General features: G+C 36.9%; 2 protein-coding genes across 2 annotated transcripts; both read left to right on the top strand.

The window, feature by feature from the left end:
• Positions 1 to 1,794: 1,794 nt before the first annotated feature.
• Positions 1,795 to 3,219, top strand: LOC135149633 (uncharacterized). Its single transcript, XM_064085399.1, has 4 exons — positions 1,795 to 1,828; positions 1,919 to 2,068; positions 2,144 to 2,897; positions 2,958 to 3,219. Exons 1-4 carry the CDS (start codon positions 1,795 to 1,797, stop codon positions 3,217 to 3,219), a joined length of 1,200 nt encoding a protein of 399 aa, XP_063941469.1.
• A 6,816-nt stretch (positions 3,220 to 10,035) lies between these two features.
• LOC108201489 (protein indeterminate-domain 12-like) lies at positions 10,036 to 14,707 on the top strand. The gene is made up of 4 exons (XM_017369771.2): positions 10,036 to 10,210; positions 10,394 to 10,790; positions 12,967 to 13,967; positions 14,607 to 14,707. Exons 1-4 carry the CDS (start codon positions 10,036 to 10,038, stop codon positions 14,705 to 14,707), a joined length of 1,674 nt encoding a protein of 557 aa, XP_017225260.2.
• The last annotated feature ends 397 nt before the right edge of the window (positions 14,708 to 15,104 follow it).

Here is a 15,104-nt window from a genome sequence, read left to right on the forward strand (position 1 = left end):
GTGATGATTCTGCCCAAAATTTTGTACATAACATGTGTGGATTTAACTTGAATGATCCTCTATTTACATCAACAATTATAATTAAAACATTCTTAATTGTATAATTTTTTTTAAACAGCACCTGACACTACTCTTACTAAAACTCCTTCTTAAGACTTGTTCGGATTATAAATTAAGTTCATATTATAATTCACTTTTCATGCTGTAAAAACATGTGTATATACAATCCTAAATCCAAAAAACTGTATAATCACACAACAATTGCACTCGAAAAGACTGCCTAGTAAATCATTCCTATGGAGCATTTCTCTATACACATAAATATTTGGTGCCACCACTGTATCCTCAGTCCTGTAGTACTCCCACCACCCACATTCAGATTGTTGTACGTTTCTACAATTCTACCCCAAAGGTGCTGCCCACGTGTTAGATATTTGAATAAATTTGATTATTTGAATATTTGTTTTTGATTATTTGAATATTTGATTTTCATGTATTTATTTGATATTTTTTGTAACTTATGATATAATTTTGTAACTAATGAAATTGATTTGTAACTCCTAATAATAACTATGGTTTTAGTGTTATGTGGGAGTTACAAATTTCAATTTATTGCATTGTGGTGGTTACAAAATTAATTGGGTTGTAAGTTACAAAACTCTTACTCCTATATAAGGAGGCCTGTGCACATTGGTTGTGTACACAAAATATATCACTTACTTGCATTCCTCTTAGAGCTCTCTAGGATTCAGTTTCTGTGAGATAGAAGAAGCAATACTTGTTCGGTTCGTAGGAGGCGGGTCTCTAGTGCTTTAGATCACCTCTATTCGTTGTATCCTGGGAGACGGAAGCCACAACACCTTCAAGCACCACGTGGAAAGGGCTAATCTGTTTTAAGGACAGCGTGGTTTTCACGTGCCTCGAATATTTGTTCAGTATTTTTACAGTTGATTATTGATTTCAGGTAATTTTTTGTGATATACTTCCTACACCACGTGCCACCACCACTCATGCCATCTACCCATCTCCCAAAGCTCCCCATATGTATTAAAACTTCATTGCATCAGACCAAGAGCTCCTCATGCTCTTAACAAGAGCTACATTATTGGAATCACATCCGGTTAGGGCGACCTGGTGTAGAAGAGCTGTGGCCGATAGCTGAGATGCAGGGGTACTATTCAGAATATTACACGCAGAAACCTCACCAGTATTTTGTTAGAATATATGGGTATAATTCTCATATTGGTAAATAAGATTTTGAGCATTATGTGTGAGATATGATGATATCTTCTTAATAATGGAAATTATTTTTTCCAAGTGGAATTTGACTCAAATATTATGGCATAAATTAATTTGATTTTGTTTCAGATTAATTGATATGGTGTATATCTTGATATATTTAATCTGATTCTGTTTCAGACTATATATGGGATATAATAGCTTGCAAATATTTATTGATTCTGTTTCATATTATTTATGGAATAGTGTGGCGTGCAAGTTTTACACCGATTCCGTAATTACTGATAATTAATTATGGAAAAGAGTAGTGCACAAGTCTCTCTGCACCTATAAATACCCATATAGGTTGAAGGGTTTTGAATCATCAAACACATCCTCCTCCTCCTCCTCCTCCTCCTCCTCCTCCTGTCTCTCTCTCTCTCTCAATACCACGACCCTAACTCTCTCCGGTGATAGTTCTCCTGCTCGATTCAAGCTCGCCGAAGGTGCCGTTTTTGTTAACGACATCGCAATCCGTTTTATCATGGGAAGCTTTCGTTCCACACACACGACTTAATGAAGAATATTAATGGAGCAATCCCCACGAGGGGTACGGCTGTTGATCCCAACGCACTGGTTAATCCAGATGGGGATCAGACACAACAGTTGTAGGCTAACCCCAACGCACTGGTTAATCCAGATGGGGGTGTGCCACCTGTTTCTGGGCCTACGCCTACGGGCTACGGTTCTGGGCTTACGCCTGCAGGCTACGGTTCTGGGCCTACGCCTGCGGACTACGGTTCTGGGCCTATGCCTCTGGGCTATGGTTCTGCGAAAAATATGACCTTTGGTCAGTTCAGTGTTCCACATACACAGAGTCCGGCATGACATGGTCCTCCGCCGGTTGTGACTGCTGTGCATACAGCGCCTGTTGCACCAATTGCGCCCTTTGCGCCGGCTATGCGTCACGTGCCTACTGCTCACGCTGAAAGGCCGAAAAAGTTCAACGGAACGAACTTCAAACAGTGGCAGCAGAAGATGTTGTTCTACCTGACCACACTGAATTTGTCTCGCTATCTGAGGGAAGAGACACCTATGCTCACTGCTGAGAGCGATACGCAGGCGGTGTTTGCTGTTGATGCATGGAAGCACTCCGACTATATCTGTCGGAACTATGTGCTGAATGGTTTGACTGGCCCGCTGTATGATGTGTACAGCTCGAACGTAACATCTAAGGACTTATGGGAATCACTTGACCGTAAGTATAAAACCGAAGATGCCGGTGCCAAGAAGTGGATTGTTGGACGCTTTCTTGACTACAAGATGGTGGATTCCAAGACTGTTGACAGTCAGGTGCAAGAATTGCAACTGATTATTCATGAGATGCATGCCGAGCGGATGGGTCTCACTGAATCTTTTCAAGTTGCCGCTGTGATAGAAAAGCTGCCTCCTGGATGGAAAGATTTCCAAAACTACCTTAAGCATAAGCGAAAGGAGATGACTATGGAGGATCTGATTGTTAGACTTCGCATTGAAGAAAATAACATGGGATCCGGAAAGAAGCCTATTGCCGGTGAAAAGGCAAATATGGTGGAGCATGCACAAAGCTCCAAGTCCAAGAAGACCAGTTCCGGGAAAGGGTCTAAACTGACACCCAAAGGAGGAGTTTCGAAGCCATCGTAGTTCCAAGGAAAGTGCTTCAACTGTGATAAAGTTGGTCATAGGCCTGCTGACTGCAGGAAGCCTAAGAAGAACAACATGAAGAAGGAAGCAAATATGGTGGACAGTATCTCAAAGGACATGTCCGACATAGACCTATGTGCTACGGTCTCCGAAGTAAACCTGGTTGGCTCCAATCCAAAGGAATGGTGGATTGATACAGGAGCATCTAGGCATATTAGTTCCGACAAGGCGACTTTCTCTAGCCTTATAGCTTCTGATGCTGATGAGAAGCTATGGGAAACTCTGCGACTTCTACCATTGAAGGGGAAGACACGGTGATTCTGAAGATGACCTCTGGGAAGAATCTGTCTTTGAAGAATGTACATTATGTGCCTGATATTCGCAAGAACCTTGTGTCTGGTTCTTTGTTGAGTAAACATGGCTTTCGCATTGTAATAGAGTCAGATAAAGTTATTTTGTCTAAGAGTGGTATATTTGTAGGCAAGGGCTATGCTACTGACGGGCTGTTTAAGCTCAATGTAATGTCCGTTAAGGACAATAATAAAATGAAGAATTCTTTTGCTTACTTGCTTGAGTCTCCTAATTTATGGCATGCTAGATTAGGACATGTGAATTATGACACTTTGCGAAGATTAAGTGCAAGAGAATACATACCAAAATTAACTATCGATTCAAAACATAAGTGTGAAACTTGTGTTGAGGCAAAATTAACGAGATCATCTTTTAAACGTGTGGAAAGAAACACCAAGGTGCTAGACCTAATACATAGCGACATATGTGATTTAAAATTCGCTCCAACAAGAGGAGGAAACAAGTATTTTATTACATTCATAGATGATTGTACAAAATACTGCTATGTATATTTGCTGAAAAGCAAAGATGAAGCTATAGATAAATTTAAAATCTATAAGGAAGAAGTTGATCCGTTTGGGGAATTCTGTTCACAACATGGTATAATCCATGAGGTCACTGCACCATACTCCCCTCAGTCAAATGGAGTGGCTGAGAGGAAGAATCGCACTCTCAAGGAGATGATGAATGCGATGTTGCTAAGCTCTGGACTTCCTCAATCAATGTGGGGGGAAGCCATCTTAAGCGCGAATAATATTTTAAATATTACTATGCGCAAGAATAAGGATGTGAGTCCTTATGAAATGTGGGAGAAAAAGAAACCGAGTTACAAACACCTGAAAGTGTGGGGGTGCCTTGCCAAGGTACTGATCCCTACACCTAAGAAGGTGAAGATTGGTCCAAAAACCATGGATTGTATCTTCATCGGATATCCTCCACATAGTACAGCACATCGGTTTCTTGTGTATGATTCTAAGATTCCTGAGATTCAAAAGAATACGATAATGGAATCAAGGAATGCCTCATTCTTTGAGACTACGTTTCCTTGTAATCTAAGAAACGAGCACCCTACAACGTCTAAACGAACTCATGAATCTGTAGATGATGAAAATGAGAATGATGAAAGTGAAGATGAAAATGCGGGGGTTGTGAGGAGGAGCAAAAGACAACGAACAGAGAAATCCTTTGGGTCTGACTTCATGACCTATTTGCTCGAAGAAGGTGATCTGAAAACCTATAAGGAAGCGGTCACCTCACCTGATGGACCTATGTGGAAAGATGCCATCGAAAGCGAAATTGATTCTATCCTACAGAATCACACTTGGGAATTAGTGGACTTGTCACCTGGTTGTAAAGCACTAGGCAGCAAATGGGTTTTCAAAAAGAAATTGAAACCTGACGGAACCATTGATAAGTATAAGGCCAGACTTGTAATCAAAGGATACAAGCAGCAGAAAGGCCTTGATTATTTTGATACGTATTCTCCTATAACGAGAACCACGTCCATAAGGATGATGTTTGCAATCACTGCGATGCGAAACTTAACAGTACATCAGATGGATGTGAAAACAGCTTTTCTAAATGGAGATATAGATGAGGAAATCTATATGGAACAACCTGAAGGGTTTGTTGTCCCTGGGCAAGGAAGGAAAGTATGTAAATTGGTGAAATCACTATATGGCTTGAAGCAAGCGCCTATGAAATGGCATGAAAAATTTGATGAGGCTGTGTTAGCTCACAACTTCAAGATTAATGAATGTGATAGTTGTGCCTATTACAAGGATAACGAGAAGGGTTATGTCATGATGACATTGTATGTGGATGATCTACTTATTGCCGGAAGCAATGATAAAGTGATAAAATCTACATGTTAAAATCAAGATTTGACATGAAAGACATGGGACTAGCAAATGTAATTCTAGGAATCCAAATTTCTAGAACATCAGAGGGTCTCGCACTAAGTCAACCTCATTACGTTGACAAGATCCTTGAGAGGTTTCTTAAGGATGATATCGAGAAAGCTAGAACACCTGTGGATATATATGACTTTACATCTATCCAAGAATAAAGGTGTGGGGGTCTCTCAGTTGGAATACTCTAGGATAATTGGAAGTCTGATGTACCTAATGAGTTGTACAAAACCAGACATTGCGTACTCAATTAGCAAGTTGAGTAGCTTCACGAGTAATCCTGGAGATGATCATTGGAAAGCGATCATAAGGGTACTAAGGTACCTAAGGGGAACTCAAGACTATGGACTGCACTATGGCAGATACCCAACAGTATTAGAAGGATATACTGACGCAAACTGGATATCTAGTAAGAAGGCTCTAAAGTCTACGAGTGGCTACGTGTTTACACTAGCTGGAGCAGCAATATCATGGAAATCCTCCAAACAAACGGTACTAACTCATTCCACAATGGAAGCTGAGTTTGTGGCTCTAGATAAATGCGTCGAAGAGGCTGAATATCTACGCCAATTTCTGGAGGATATTCCAAGATGGCCGAGGCCTGTGACTGCAGTAGGGATACACTGTGATAGTCAATCCGCTATTGGCAGAGCACAGAGCACAATGTATAATGGGAAGTCCCGTCATATACGACGACGACATAGTTCCATTAGACAATTAATCTCAACCGGAATTATCACTATTGACTATATACCGTCAAAGGATAATATTGCGGATCCGCTAACCAAAGGGTTACGAAGAGAAGTGGTTGAGAGATCATCGAGAAGAATGGGTCTTAAGCCTATCGCTTAACGGCATCATGGTAAACACCCAACCATTGCTGACTGGAGATCCCAAGAACTTCGTTCAATGGGACAACTAAATCATGATGACCAAATCACTGTGGGGGTAACCCTTGGCCTGTTCCTATGATGAAGAAACAGTGAGACCCGTAAGGTACGAGGTTAAGCCTTGAGCTTTTAATGATCTTTGGTGAATACATGGAGTGGTACACGCATGGAATTCAGTTGAGCAAACGCGTGTTACTCAATAAGATAAAGATCACCTATGTAGGAGAGAAGTGGGGCCGCTTCAAAGGAGAATTGCGAGGCACAATTCATTAGAAACTCCCGCAGAACCAGGACGATGTTCCATGGCCAAAATGGACATACTCATGAGAGCTGAACGGGTCAGAAAGGGTATAGTGATAAGTATATCATCGTTTACACAAACGGTCGAACAGTTCAAGGACAAGCACGTCTACTGTCTAACCAGTAAAGTCGGTTTACTTACTCAAGCGAAGGTTCAAAGAGCATTCTCTACCTATCGTATGCTATATTTGATCGAAGAAAACTATCACCAAGTCAAACCTTGTGTCTGTCTGTCTGGTGTGTGCTACTACTAAGATCACCAATCTCACCCATGTGGGGGATTGTTGGAAAAGATGGGTATAAGTCCCATATTGGTAAATAAGATTTTGAACATTATGTGTGAGATATGATGATATATTCTTGATAATGGAAATTATTTTTTCCAAGTGGAATTTGGCTCAAATATTATGGCATAAATTAATTTGATGTTGTTTAGATTAATTGATATGGTGTATATCTTGATATATTTAATATGATTCTGTTTCATATTATTTATGGAATAGCTAGTGTGGCGTGCAAGTTTTACACCGATTCCGTAATTAATGATAATTAATTATGGAAAAGAGTAGTGCACAAGTCTCTCTGCACCTATAAATACCCATATAGGTTGAAGGGTTTTGAATCATCAAACACATCCTCCTCCTTCTCTATCTCTCTCAATACCACAACCCTAACTCTCTCCGGTGATAGTTCTCTTGCTCAATTCAAGCTCGCCGAAGGTGCCGTTCTTGTTAACGACATCGCAATCCGTTTTATCCTGGGAAGCTTTCGTTCCACACATACAGTGAGGAGGCGAATACACTTTAAGGAGACAATTTCGCACTGGACTCGGATTTTCTTCATATCCTTTTGTTTAATCTGTCTCCTTCATTCTTCTTCTGTTTCGCACACACAAACACATATATTGGTTTTTGCACAGATTGTCTTATCATCAAACCACTCACCAGTCAGATCTGCAAGAGCCATTGACGGACGGTGATGGACACAACCAAGTTCAAGGCAAATGTAAATCTTTTTCTTGATTTCATGTTTTGCTTCTTTTTTTTTTTTGAGCTTTCAGGGTATATTGTGTCCTGTTCTGTGAAGGTGCATGTCCTTTGAAGCTGCATGTTTTGTTCCTTTTTTTCCATCTTCCATGGTATATTATACTTCCTTACTTTTAAAACTTATTTCATATATTTAGAATTTTAATATTACCACAACTTTATTATCTATTTATTCCAAATTTTATATTTTATATGTAATTTTTGATTATTTGTTTAATTAAATACTCCCTCCATCCCAATCAATTCTATACAGTTTCCTTTTTGGGTAGTCCCATCATTTCTATACATTCCCAATATAGCAACTTTTTATAATATAAAACACTACTACACCCACTACATTCTCCCACTATCTCCATTATATAATAGTAAAAATACTATTACACCCACTACTTTACTCCACTATCTTAAATCTATTATTAAAAAAATATGTGGGTCCCACCACTTTACCCACTTTCCATCTAACTTTACTCATTTCTTACACTTTTCTTGGTCTCCGTGTCCGATCCCAATGTATATAATTCATTGGGACGGAGGGAGTATTTGTTTAATGAAAATATATTGACTTCTACATATGACATTCTTATTTAAGTTTAGTTTTGAACGAATTAATTATTTAACATATATTGTCTGCGTACATCTTCCCTATAAAGCTTGTGTTTAAAGTGAAATATAGTGAGCGCCGTGATTTGATTTAGAAATATAAAATATGGATCCTAAAATTTTATATGCCTCTCATATTCTAAAACAAGTCCTATAGACGTGCTAAAAATTTGCTATAGTTATAATATAATAAAGCATCCATCGAAAATACACACTCCGATGAGATGACTCGGTTTCAAATAGCAACATGCTATATTTGGTGTTAAATATAAAAACAAGTACGGATGTTGCTATATTGTTCCGATAGGCATACAAGTGGGAAAATTGAGAGAAATAATAAATTAAATAATTTTTGTTTCATTTCATTTTAAAAAGAGTAATTTACATTTTGTCGCGAATCTAACAAATAGGAAGCAGCTGGACAGAGGAGACATGGTGAGGATTTGAGCAGAAGATGTGTAGTGGGGGATGCTGAGGTGATGGTTGTTTTTTTTCTTTTATGGTTGTCAGCGGCGGTGCCACTTAACGTCGATGACGGAAAAGAAAGAAAGGATGTGAGACTGAAGGAGACAATTAATTGATATTACTATTATACCCTTAGTTTCCTTAACGTTACGGTCCACTCAAACGGCGGATGGTCAAAAGAATGCAAAGTGAAGCGAGAATTAAAAAACGGGGTGTGTTCTGCCAATAAAAATTGTTTAAAACTAATTCGAAAAAGCCCTCATAGTTACGGGGTGCAAAGTGTAATTTACTCTTTGAAAAATGATTGAAAAATTATTTAAATATAGATTATTTGATCTTGTTCTGAATCTATTTATAATAAAATTTTTATTTAGACATCACAAATCATTTTTTACTATTAAAAAACACATTTATAGATTCAATTGTTCAAAAATAAGGATTCACATAGAAGAGAGGTGCTTTACGCCTCCGCTCCTATCAGCAGGCTCTTTCTTTTGCAATACTTAAAAATGAAGCTCATGACCAATATAAATATAACTATAAGTATTTTACAGTGTCTCCAAAAGACCCTTAAATCACTAAGAGCTTCCTATTTCACTCTCATCTTTCCTCGAAGTTAAGAGCCGCTACATAGATCTTAACTTATTTTTTTTATAATAAAATATTCATTTCCAATTGATACGTACCCCAAAAGTTTTTACCAATTTTTTTTACCAAATGATGTGGTAGACACATGGAAGATTGTGATTGGGTGATTATACAAGGGGGTCCTAGCATTTTTCTAAAGTCCAAACAAGAATAAATTATAAACTTAAGAGCAAGTGTTGGATTTGATACTCTTAAATTTGTATTAACTTATTAGGAATCTAATATTTTATATTATATTTAAGAGTTTAGTAATAAGCGTTTGAAGATGTTCTTTAACACCATTACTTCCTCTGTCCCACCAGGATCTTTTACATTATTTTTTGGCATGTATTTTGAGGCTACTATAAAATATACTTAAATTTTGTTTTTCTGAATAAAAATTTAATATTTAAATTTTAATTCAAAAGAAATAATTAAAAATACGTTATAAAATTATAATTTACAAGAATTTGCAAACAGTGTACTGGTCGTGCTGTTACACTCTCATACGTTACACTGTGTAACGGGCGGACGGAGAAATCGAGAACAAACACAATCTGGTAGGAACAAATGACACCAAAAGAATTTGCTTAAAACGTCAGTGGGACCGGATATCTTAAAAAAGGTAAGTGGGACCCTCAGCATATGACCAAACCAGGTGCGTAAATACACAGCTCATCACCACCTTCCTCTTTATCAGTTTCATTTTACCATTTATACCATATATTATACATGCATATACATATTACTTTAAAAATTCAGTTTAATAAAATAGTTTAGAAACTTATTGTAGAGACTTCATAACCCGGGTCAAGTAATCATGGTTAAAATGGTCTCTCACCCTTGTCTTTTATTGAGATATATTAACATACTTGATGTGAGGGTTTGTATGCTTTTTCATTCAGACTAAGGAAATCAACTTTAATTTCTGAAAAAACCTAGAAAATGGCTGCTTCTTCATCTGCAACCCTGTTTGGACTCAAAGAAGAGGCGCTTAAGAACTTCCATCATGAACAACTTGAGCATTCATCAGCAGAAGGAGCTACTCCTGTAGTGGCTTCTTCTACGCCCTCAGTCGCGGCTTCTCAGAGAAGAAAGAGAAACCATCCCGGAAGTCCTAGTAAGAGCTTCTATATATGTGTGTGTGGATATGTGATTCCATTTTTTTTTAATTGTTATCTTTTATTAAGGGTATATTAGAATTAATCAAGAGTCTTCTAGTTAAGAAACCCTTACTTGGAAATGTGAAATAAATGAAGAATTTGTAAAATGGTTTTTATCTGTTTTTTGATATAAATGACAGGTCCTGATGCTGAGGTTATAGCCCTCTCTCCGGACACTCTAGGGGCTACAAACCGGTTTATGTGTGAGGTGTGCGATAAGGGTTTTAAAAGGGAGCAGAACTTGCAGCTTCACAGAAGAGGACACAATCTTCCCTGGAAGCTCAAGCAAAAGACAAGCCATGAATTCAAGAAAAAGGTTTACATCTGCCCTGAACCTGATTGTGTCCATCACGATCCCTCACGGGCTCTTGGAGATTTGACCGGAATTAAGAAGCATTTCTTTCGGAAACATGGTGAAAAAAAATTCATTTGTGATAAGTGTAACAAGGCATACGCGGTGCACTCTGACTGGAAGGCTCACCATAAGACTTGTGGTACAAAGGACTACATATGTAAATGTGGTACTACCTTCTCCAGGTGATGGCTATACCACAGATCTCCCTTTAATTTATAAATTTTAATTCTTTACATGCTCAATATTGGTGTTAATTGAAATCCTGTTAGGTATACAAATTCTGTGTTGCTTTTTGTTTTGTTTGTGATCTACTGAACTGATGCGCTTATACTTACTAGAATTCATTAATGATGATTTTGATTCAGCAGCGATCTTTGATTAAATTTCTTGCTATTTCACAATTAATCTTTACATGTCCATTTAGTCTAGAATTGTTTTTATATCAGAACATCTTCCAACTGACATACATATGAATTTACTGACAGAACCTTTAATTGTCTTTGTCTTTTTTATTATTTTTATATCAAAACATCTCTTGAACTGTAATTATAGATTTACAAACCTCTTTTATCCCTCTATTTTTTTACTCCATTTCTCATATTTGGTACCCAAAGCTAGTGACAAGATTTTGTAATATATTACTTTTAAATTAATATTAATTTTTAAGTTTTGAAGGCTGTATTTCCATTTTCATCTTCGACAATTGTGCTTTGTAATTTAAAATTGTACAATCACAATATATAAACCTACAATTATATAATTCAAAATTTACTGTTTATAATTTAATTTTAACATTATTTTATTTATAATTTAGTATTGTTCAATGTTCTTTTCAAGTAAGGAATTCTATCATATTGTATAGTATCAAGAGTCGACTAAATGTTATCACCCGATTAATTATATTTTCCTACATAGGCTTAAAGGTTATTTTAGATTAAAAATGGGTATGAGAAATAATAAATATTTTTATTATCTATTTGTAAATATTTTTCTAATATTAATATTTGTTAATGTGATTTGTTTTATGAATTTTGAATTATATTTTTCATTTTCAACATATCTTTGTTACAAAATGATAATATCATTTACCTTGTATAAGTGTATTCCCGCTTGTGTTTGTCTTAAAGAAAATAGATAAGATGGGTTAAATTTGATTTGTGTTTGTCGTGATGGTTCAAGTCTTTGTGTTAAAATATTAGAATTAACAAAAGGTTAACATCTCTCGCGATATTTATATAATTTTTTTATCACGAAATATATGTATGTTTGATTATTATAGTTTAGTATATATGTATATTTATCATTAAATATTTTTTACAATAAGATTTAGTTGCGTTTTTCATTAATTTTACCTTATAGATAACTAACTATAACCTAGCTGGGTCTACAAACCCTATCTCCCGCAAGAGAGATAGGAGCTCAACCACTTGTTGGCGGGTTTTTGTTTTCCATTATTTATGCGCACAAAGTTTTCATGTACTTGATTTTATATGTATATAAACCCTAACACCGGCAAGTATATAATTCAAAATTTATTATTTATAATTTAATTTTAACATTATTTTATTTATAATTTAGTATTGTTCAATGTTCTTTTCAAGTAAGGAATTCTATCATAATGTATAGTATTAAGTGTCGACTAAATATTATCACCTGATTAATTATATTTTCCTACATAGGCTTGAAGGTTATTTTAGATTAAAAATGGGTATGAGAAATAATATATATTTTTCTTATCTATTTGTAAATATTTTTCTAATATTAATATATGTTAATGTGATTTGTTTTATGAATTTTGAATTATATTTTTCATATTCCATATATCTTTGTTACAAAATGATAATATCATTTACCTTGTATAAGTGTATTCCCGCTTATGTTTGTCTTAAAGAAAAATAGATTAGATGGGTTAAATTTAATTTGTGTTTGTTTTGAGGTTCAAGTCTTTGTGTTTAAACATATTAGAATTAACAAAAGGTTAATATGTTTTTCATTATTTATATATTTTTTTATCACGAAAAATATGTATGTTTGACCATTATAGTTTAGTATATATGTATATTTATCACTAAATATTTTTTACAATAAGATTTAGTTGCGTTTTTCATTAATTTTACCTTATAGATAACTAACTATAACCTAGCTGGGTCTACAAACCCTATCTCCCGCAAGAGAGATAAGAGCTCAACCACTTGTTGGCGGGTTTTTGTTTTTCAGTATTTATGCGCACAAAGTTTTCATGTACTTGATTTTATATGTTTTTATTTGTTGCTTGAATTAAGTGTGTAAAGTTTTCATTATTTATGCATACATGATTCATCAACCCTGATTTGAAGATTATATAATGCCTTGTTGCAGGCGTGACAGATTTCTCTTTCATCGTTCATTCTGTGAGCCACTTGCTCCAGAGGTGGCTAGGCATACAAACAACGGCGCTCCCAAAAGTAGCACCACTGCTTGCATTCTTGCAAATGATATTAGCCCCGGCACCACTGCAGGTTCATTGATTCCAGGCAACCATCTGCAACTTTCTTCTCCTCTGTTCGGAACTAATTCATTTACTAGCCTCTTATTAGGACAATCGGTGGAATCTGATTTTCAGTTCATTCAGCCACCAAACAACAGGCTTCTCCAACCTGTTCCGGAACCAAAACTGAATTTTCTCAGAGACACTGATTTTTCTGGGACTCATGGCTTTCCAAGCTACGTCGCGCCTAGCAACATGTTTAATCTTGGGTTTGATGGGGATGCTGACCTAAACAGTCCTGAAAATGACCTGGATCTTGCAATGAACGGCTCATTAACTAGTTTGATGATGAATGCTGGCGCTTCTACTTATGACATTCTGAATGGTACCCCTTCTACTCAGTTCTCAGCCACTGCACTTCTTCAAAAATTGACGCTGACAGGAGGTAGTTCCAACAATATGACCCTGATGAAGAGCATGGGGAGCACTTTGTCTGGTGGATTGAAGTTAGATAACTATGGGGGAGCTTTGGGAGATGGAATGAGTGGAGGTAGCAGAGGTGGTGGGAGTACCTTTCCAGATATGTACAACAATCAGAGTGGGAGTGGTGGAGGCACCGGAGGATATAGAAGTGGCATGGAATACTTTTGTGATCAGATGAATGCTCCATATGGAGAAATGATGTACAATGGGAAGACTGCTGATGGAATATTGGTTGGTGAGCAGAGTAATGATGCTGCTATGGTAGAGGCACACATGATGGCTCGCAGGGAGTATGGTGATAATCATGCAAGGGATTTTCTTGGTATTCGAAATGGGCTGAAGACTGGAGGTGGGATGGTGGCTGATCACAATGAGAATGGAGGTGGGATGGTGGCCATGCTTGGGGCAGGTCTCTCTCTCTCTCTCTCCCTCCCTCTCTCTCTCTCTCTCTCTCTCTCTCTCTCTCTCTCTCTCCCCCCCTCTCTCTCCTCTCCTCCCCCCGCTCTCTCTCTCTCCTCTCCCTCTCTCTCTCTCTCTAGCTCTCTCTCCCTCTCTCCCTCTCTCTCCCCTCTCTAGCTCTCTCTCCTTCTCTCTCTCTCCCCCCCCCTCTCTGTCTCTCTCCCTCCCTCACCCCCTCACCCCCCTCCATACACCATTACATTAGTTTGCAATATCATATTCTTTGTAGACTGTAGCCAGACATTTAAGAAAGGTATGCTCTGTAATCTGTTTAAATGGAGGCTAGAAATATGGATATCTACACACATACATATCATATATATATAGACCAAGGGCCACCTGTGGTATATTTTAAACTAGTCAAAACTTATTTTTTGCAAACAGGGTCTTGGAAGATAACACTTCTCTTTCAAATATTTATAACTAGGAAATGAGATTTTAACGATTGATAGAAATATTTTTGAAATCAAATTATTAAAACATAAGTACTATTCTATTTCCCATATGCCATCATATATAAATATAAGTATTTGATACAACATATCTGAAGTATGTATGTGTGAAGTTGCTTACTGTAAGTATTTTGCAGGAGATCCAACATGGCTGAGGCAGATGCATGGAGTTACTTCTACCGATCCTTGGATCTCTTCCCCGAAGCAAATTGATCAGGGAGCAGGAAGCCATCATTAGTTTCCTTATATATTGAATAAAACTTTGGGATATTTATGTTTCTATTTCCGTTATTCAACCTGATTAATAATCGAATGCATGCTAGAATTTTAAACCTGTATGGTGGAAAGTTTATTTAAGTATGCTGATGTAGACTCTTAATTCTAAAAGCTTCCCCGAATGCATGCTAGAATTTTAAACCTGTATGGTTTTTCTAATTGTTTTGTCTGGGTTTTATGGTGATCCAGTGCCTTCAGTTAGAGCACAATTAGGGAGTTGCTACAAAAAATAGAGAGTTTAGGCTGGCTGGATTGTGGGGTAACTAAAACAGAAACAGAAATATATATACCGAGGAAAAAAAAAAGTACCGGAGAACACTTTTTTCTCATATCTCAGCTCTGCTGATACAACTTGGGGG

Source organism: Daucus carota, chromosome 9 (assembly GCF_001625215.2).
Source record: "Daucus carota subsp. sativus chromosome 9, DH1 v3.0, whole genome shotgun sequence".
Lineage (NCBI taxonomy): Eukaryota > Viridiplantae > Streptophyta > Magnoliopsida > Apiales > Apiaceae > Daucus > Daucus carota.

Coding starts and splice junctions, on each gene's coding strand:
- LOC135149633 (XM_064085399.1), top strand. CDS start 1,795: ATGAAGAATATTAATGGAGCAATCCCCACGAGGG. Junction 1,829..1,918: donor TGGAGCAATCCCCACGAGGG/GTACGGCTGTTG, acceptor TGGTTAATCCAG/ATGGGGGTGTGCCACCTGTT. Junction 2,069..2,143: donor TGCGAAAAATATGACCTTTG/GTCAGTTCAGTG, acceptor CTGTGCATACAG/CGCCTGTTGCACCAATTGCG.
- LOC108201489 (XM_017369771.2), top strand. CDS start 10,036: ATGGCTGCTTCTTCATCTGCAACCCTGTTTGGACTCAAAGAAGAGGCG. Junction 10,211..10,393: donor AAACCATCCCGGAAGTCCTA/GTAAGAGCTTCT, acceptor TATAAATGACAG/GTCCTGATGCTGAGGTTATA. Junction 10,791..12,966: donor TGTGGTACTACCTTCTCCAG/GTGATGGCTATA, acceptor GCCTTGTTGCAG/GCGTGACAGATTTCTCTTTC.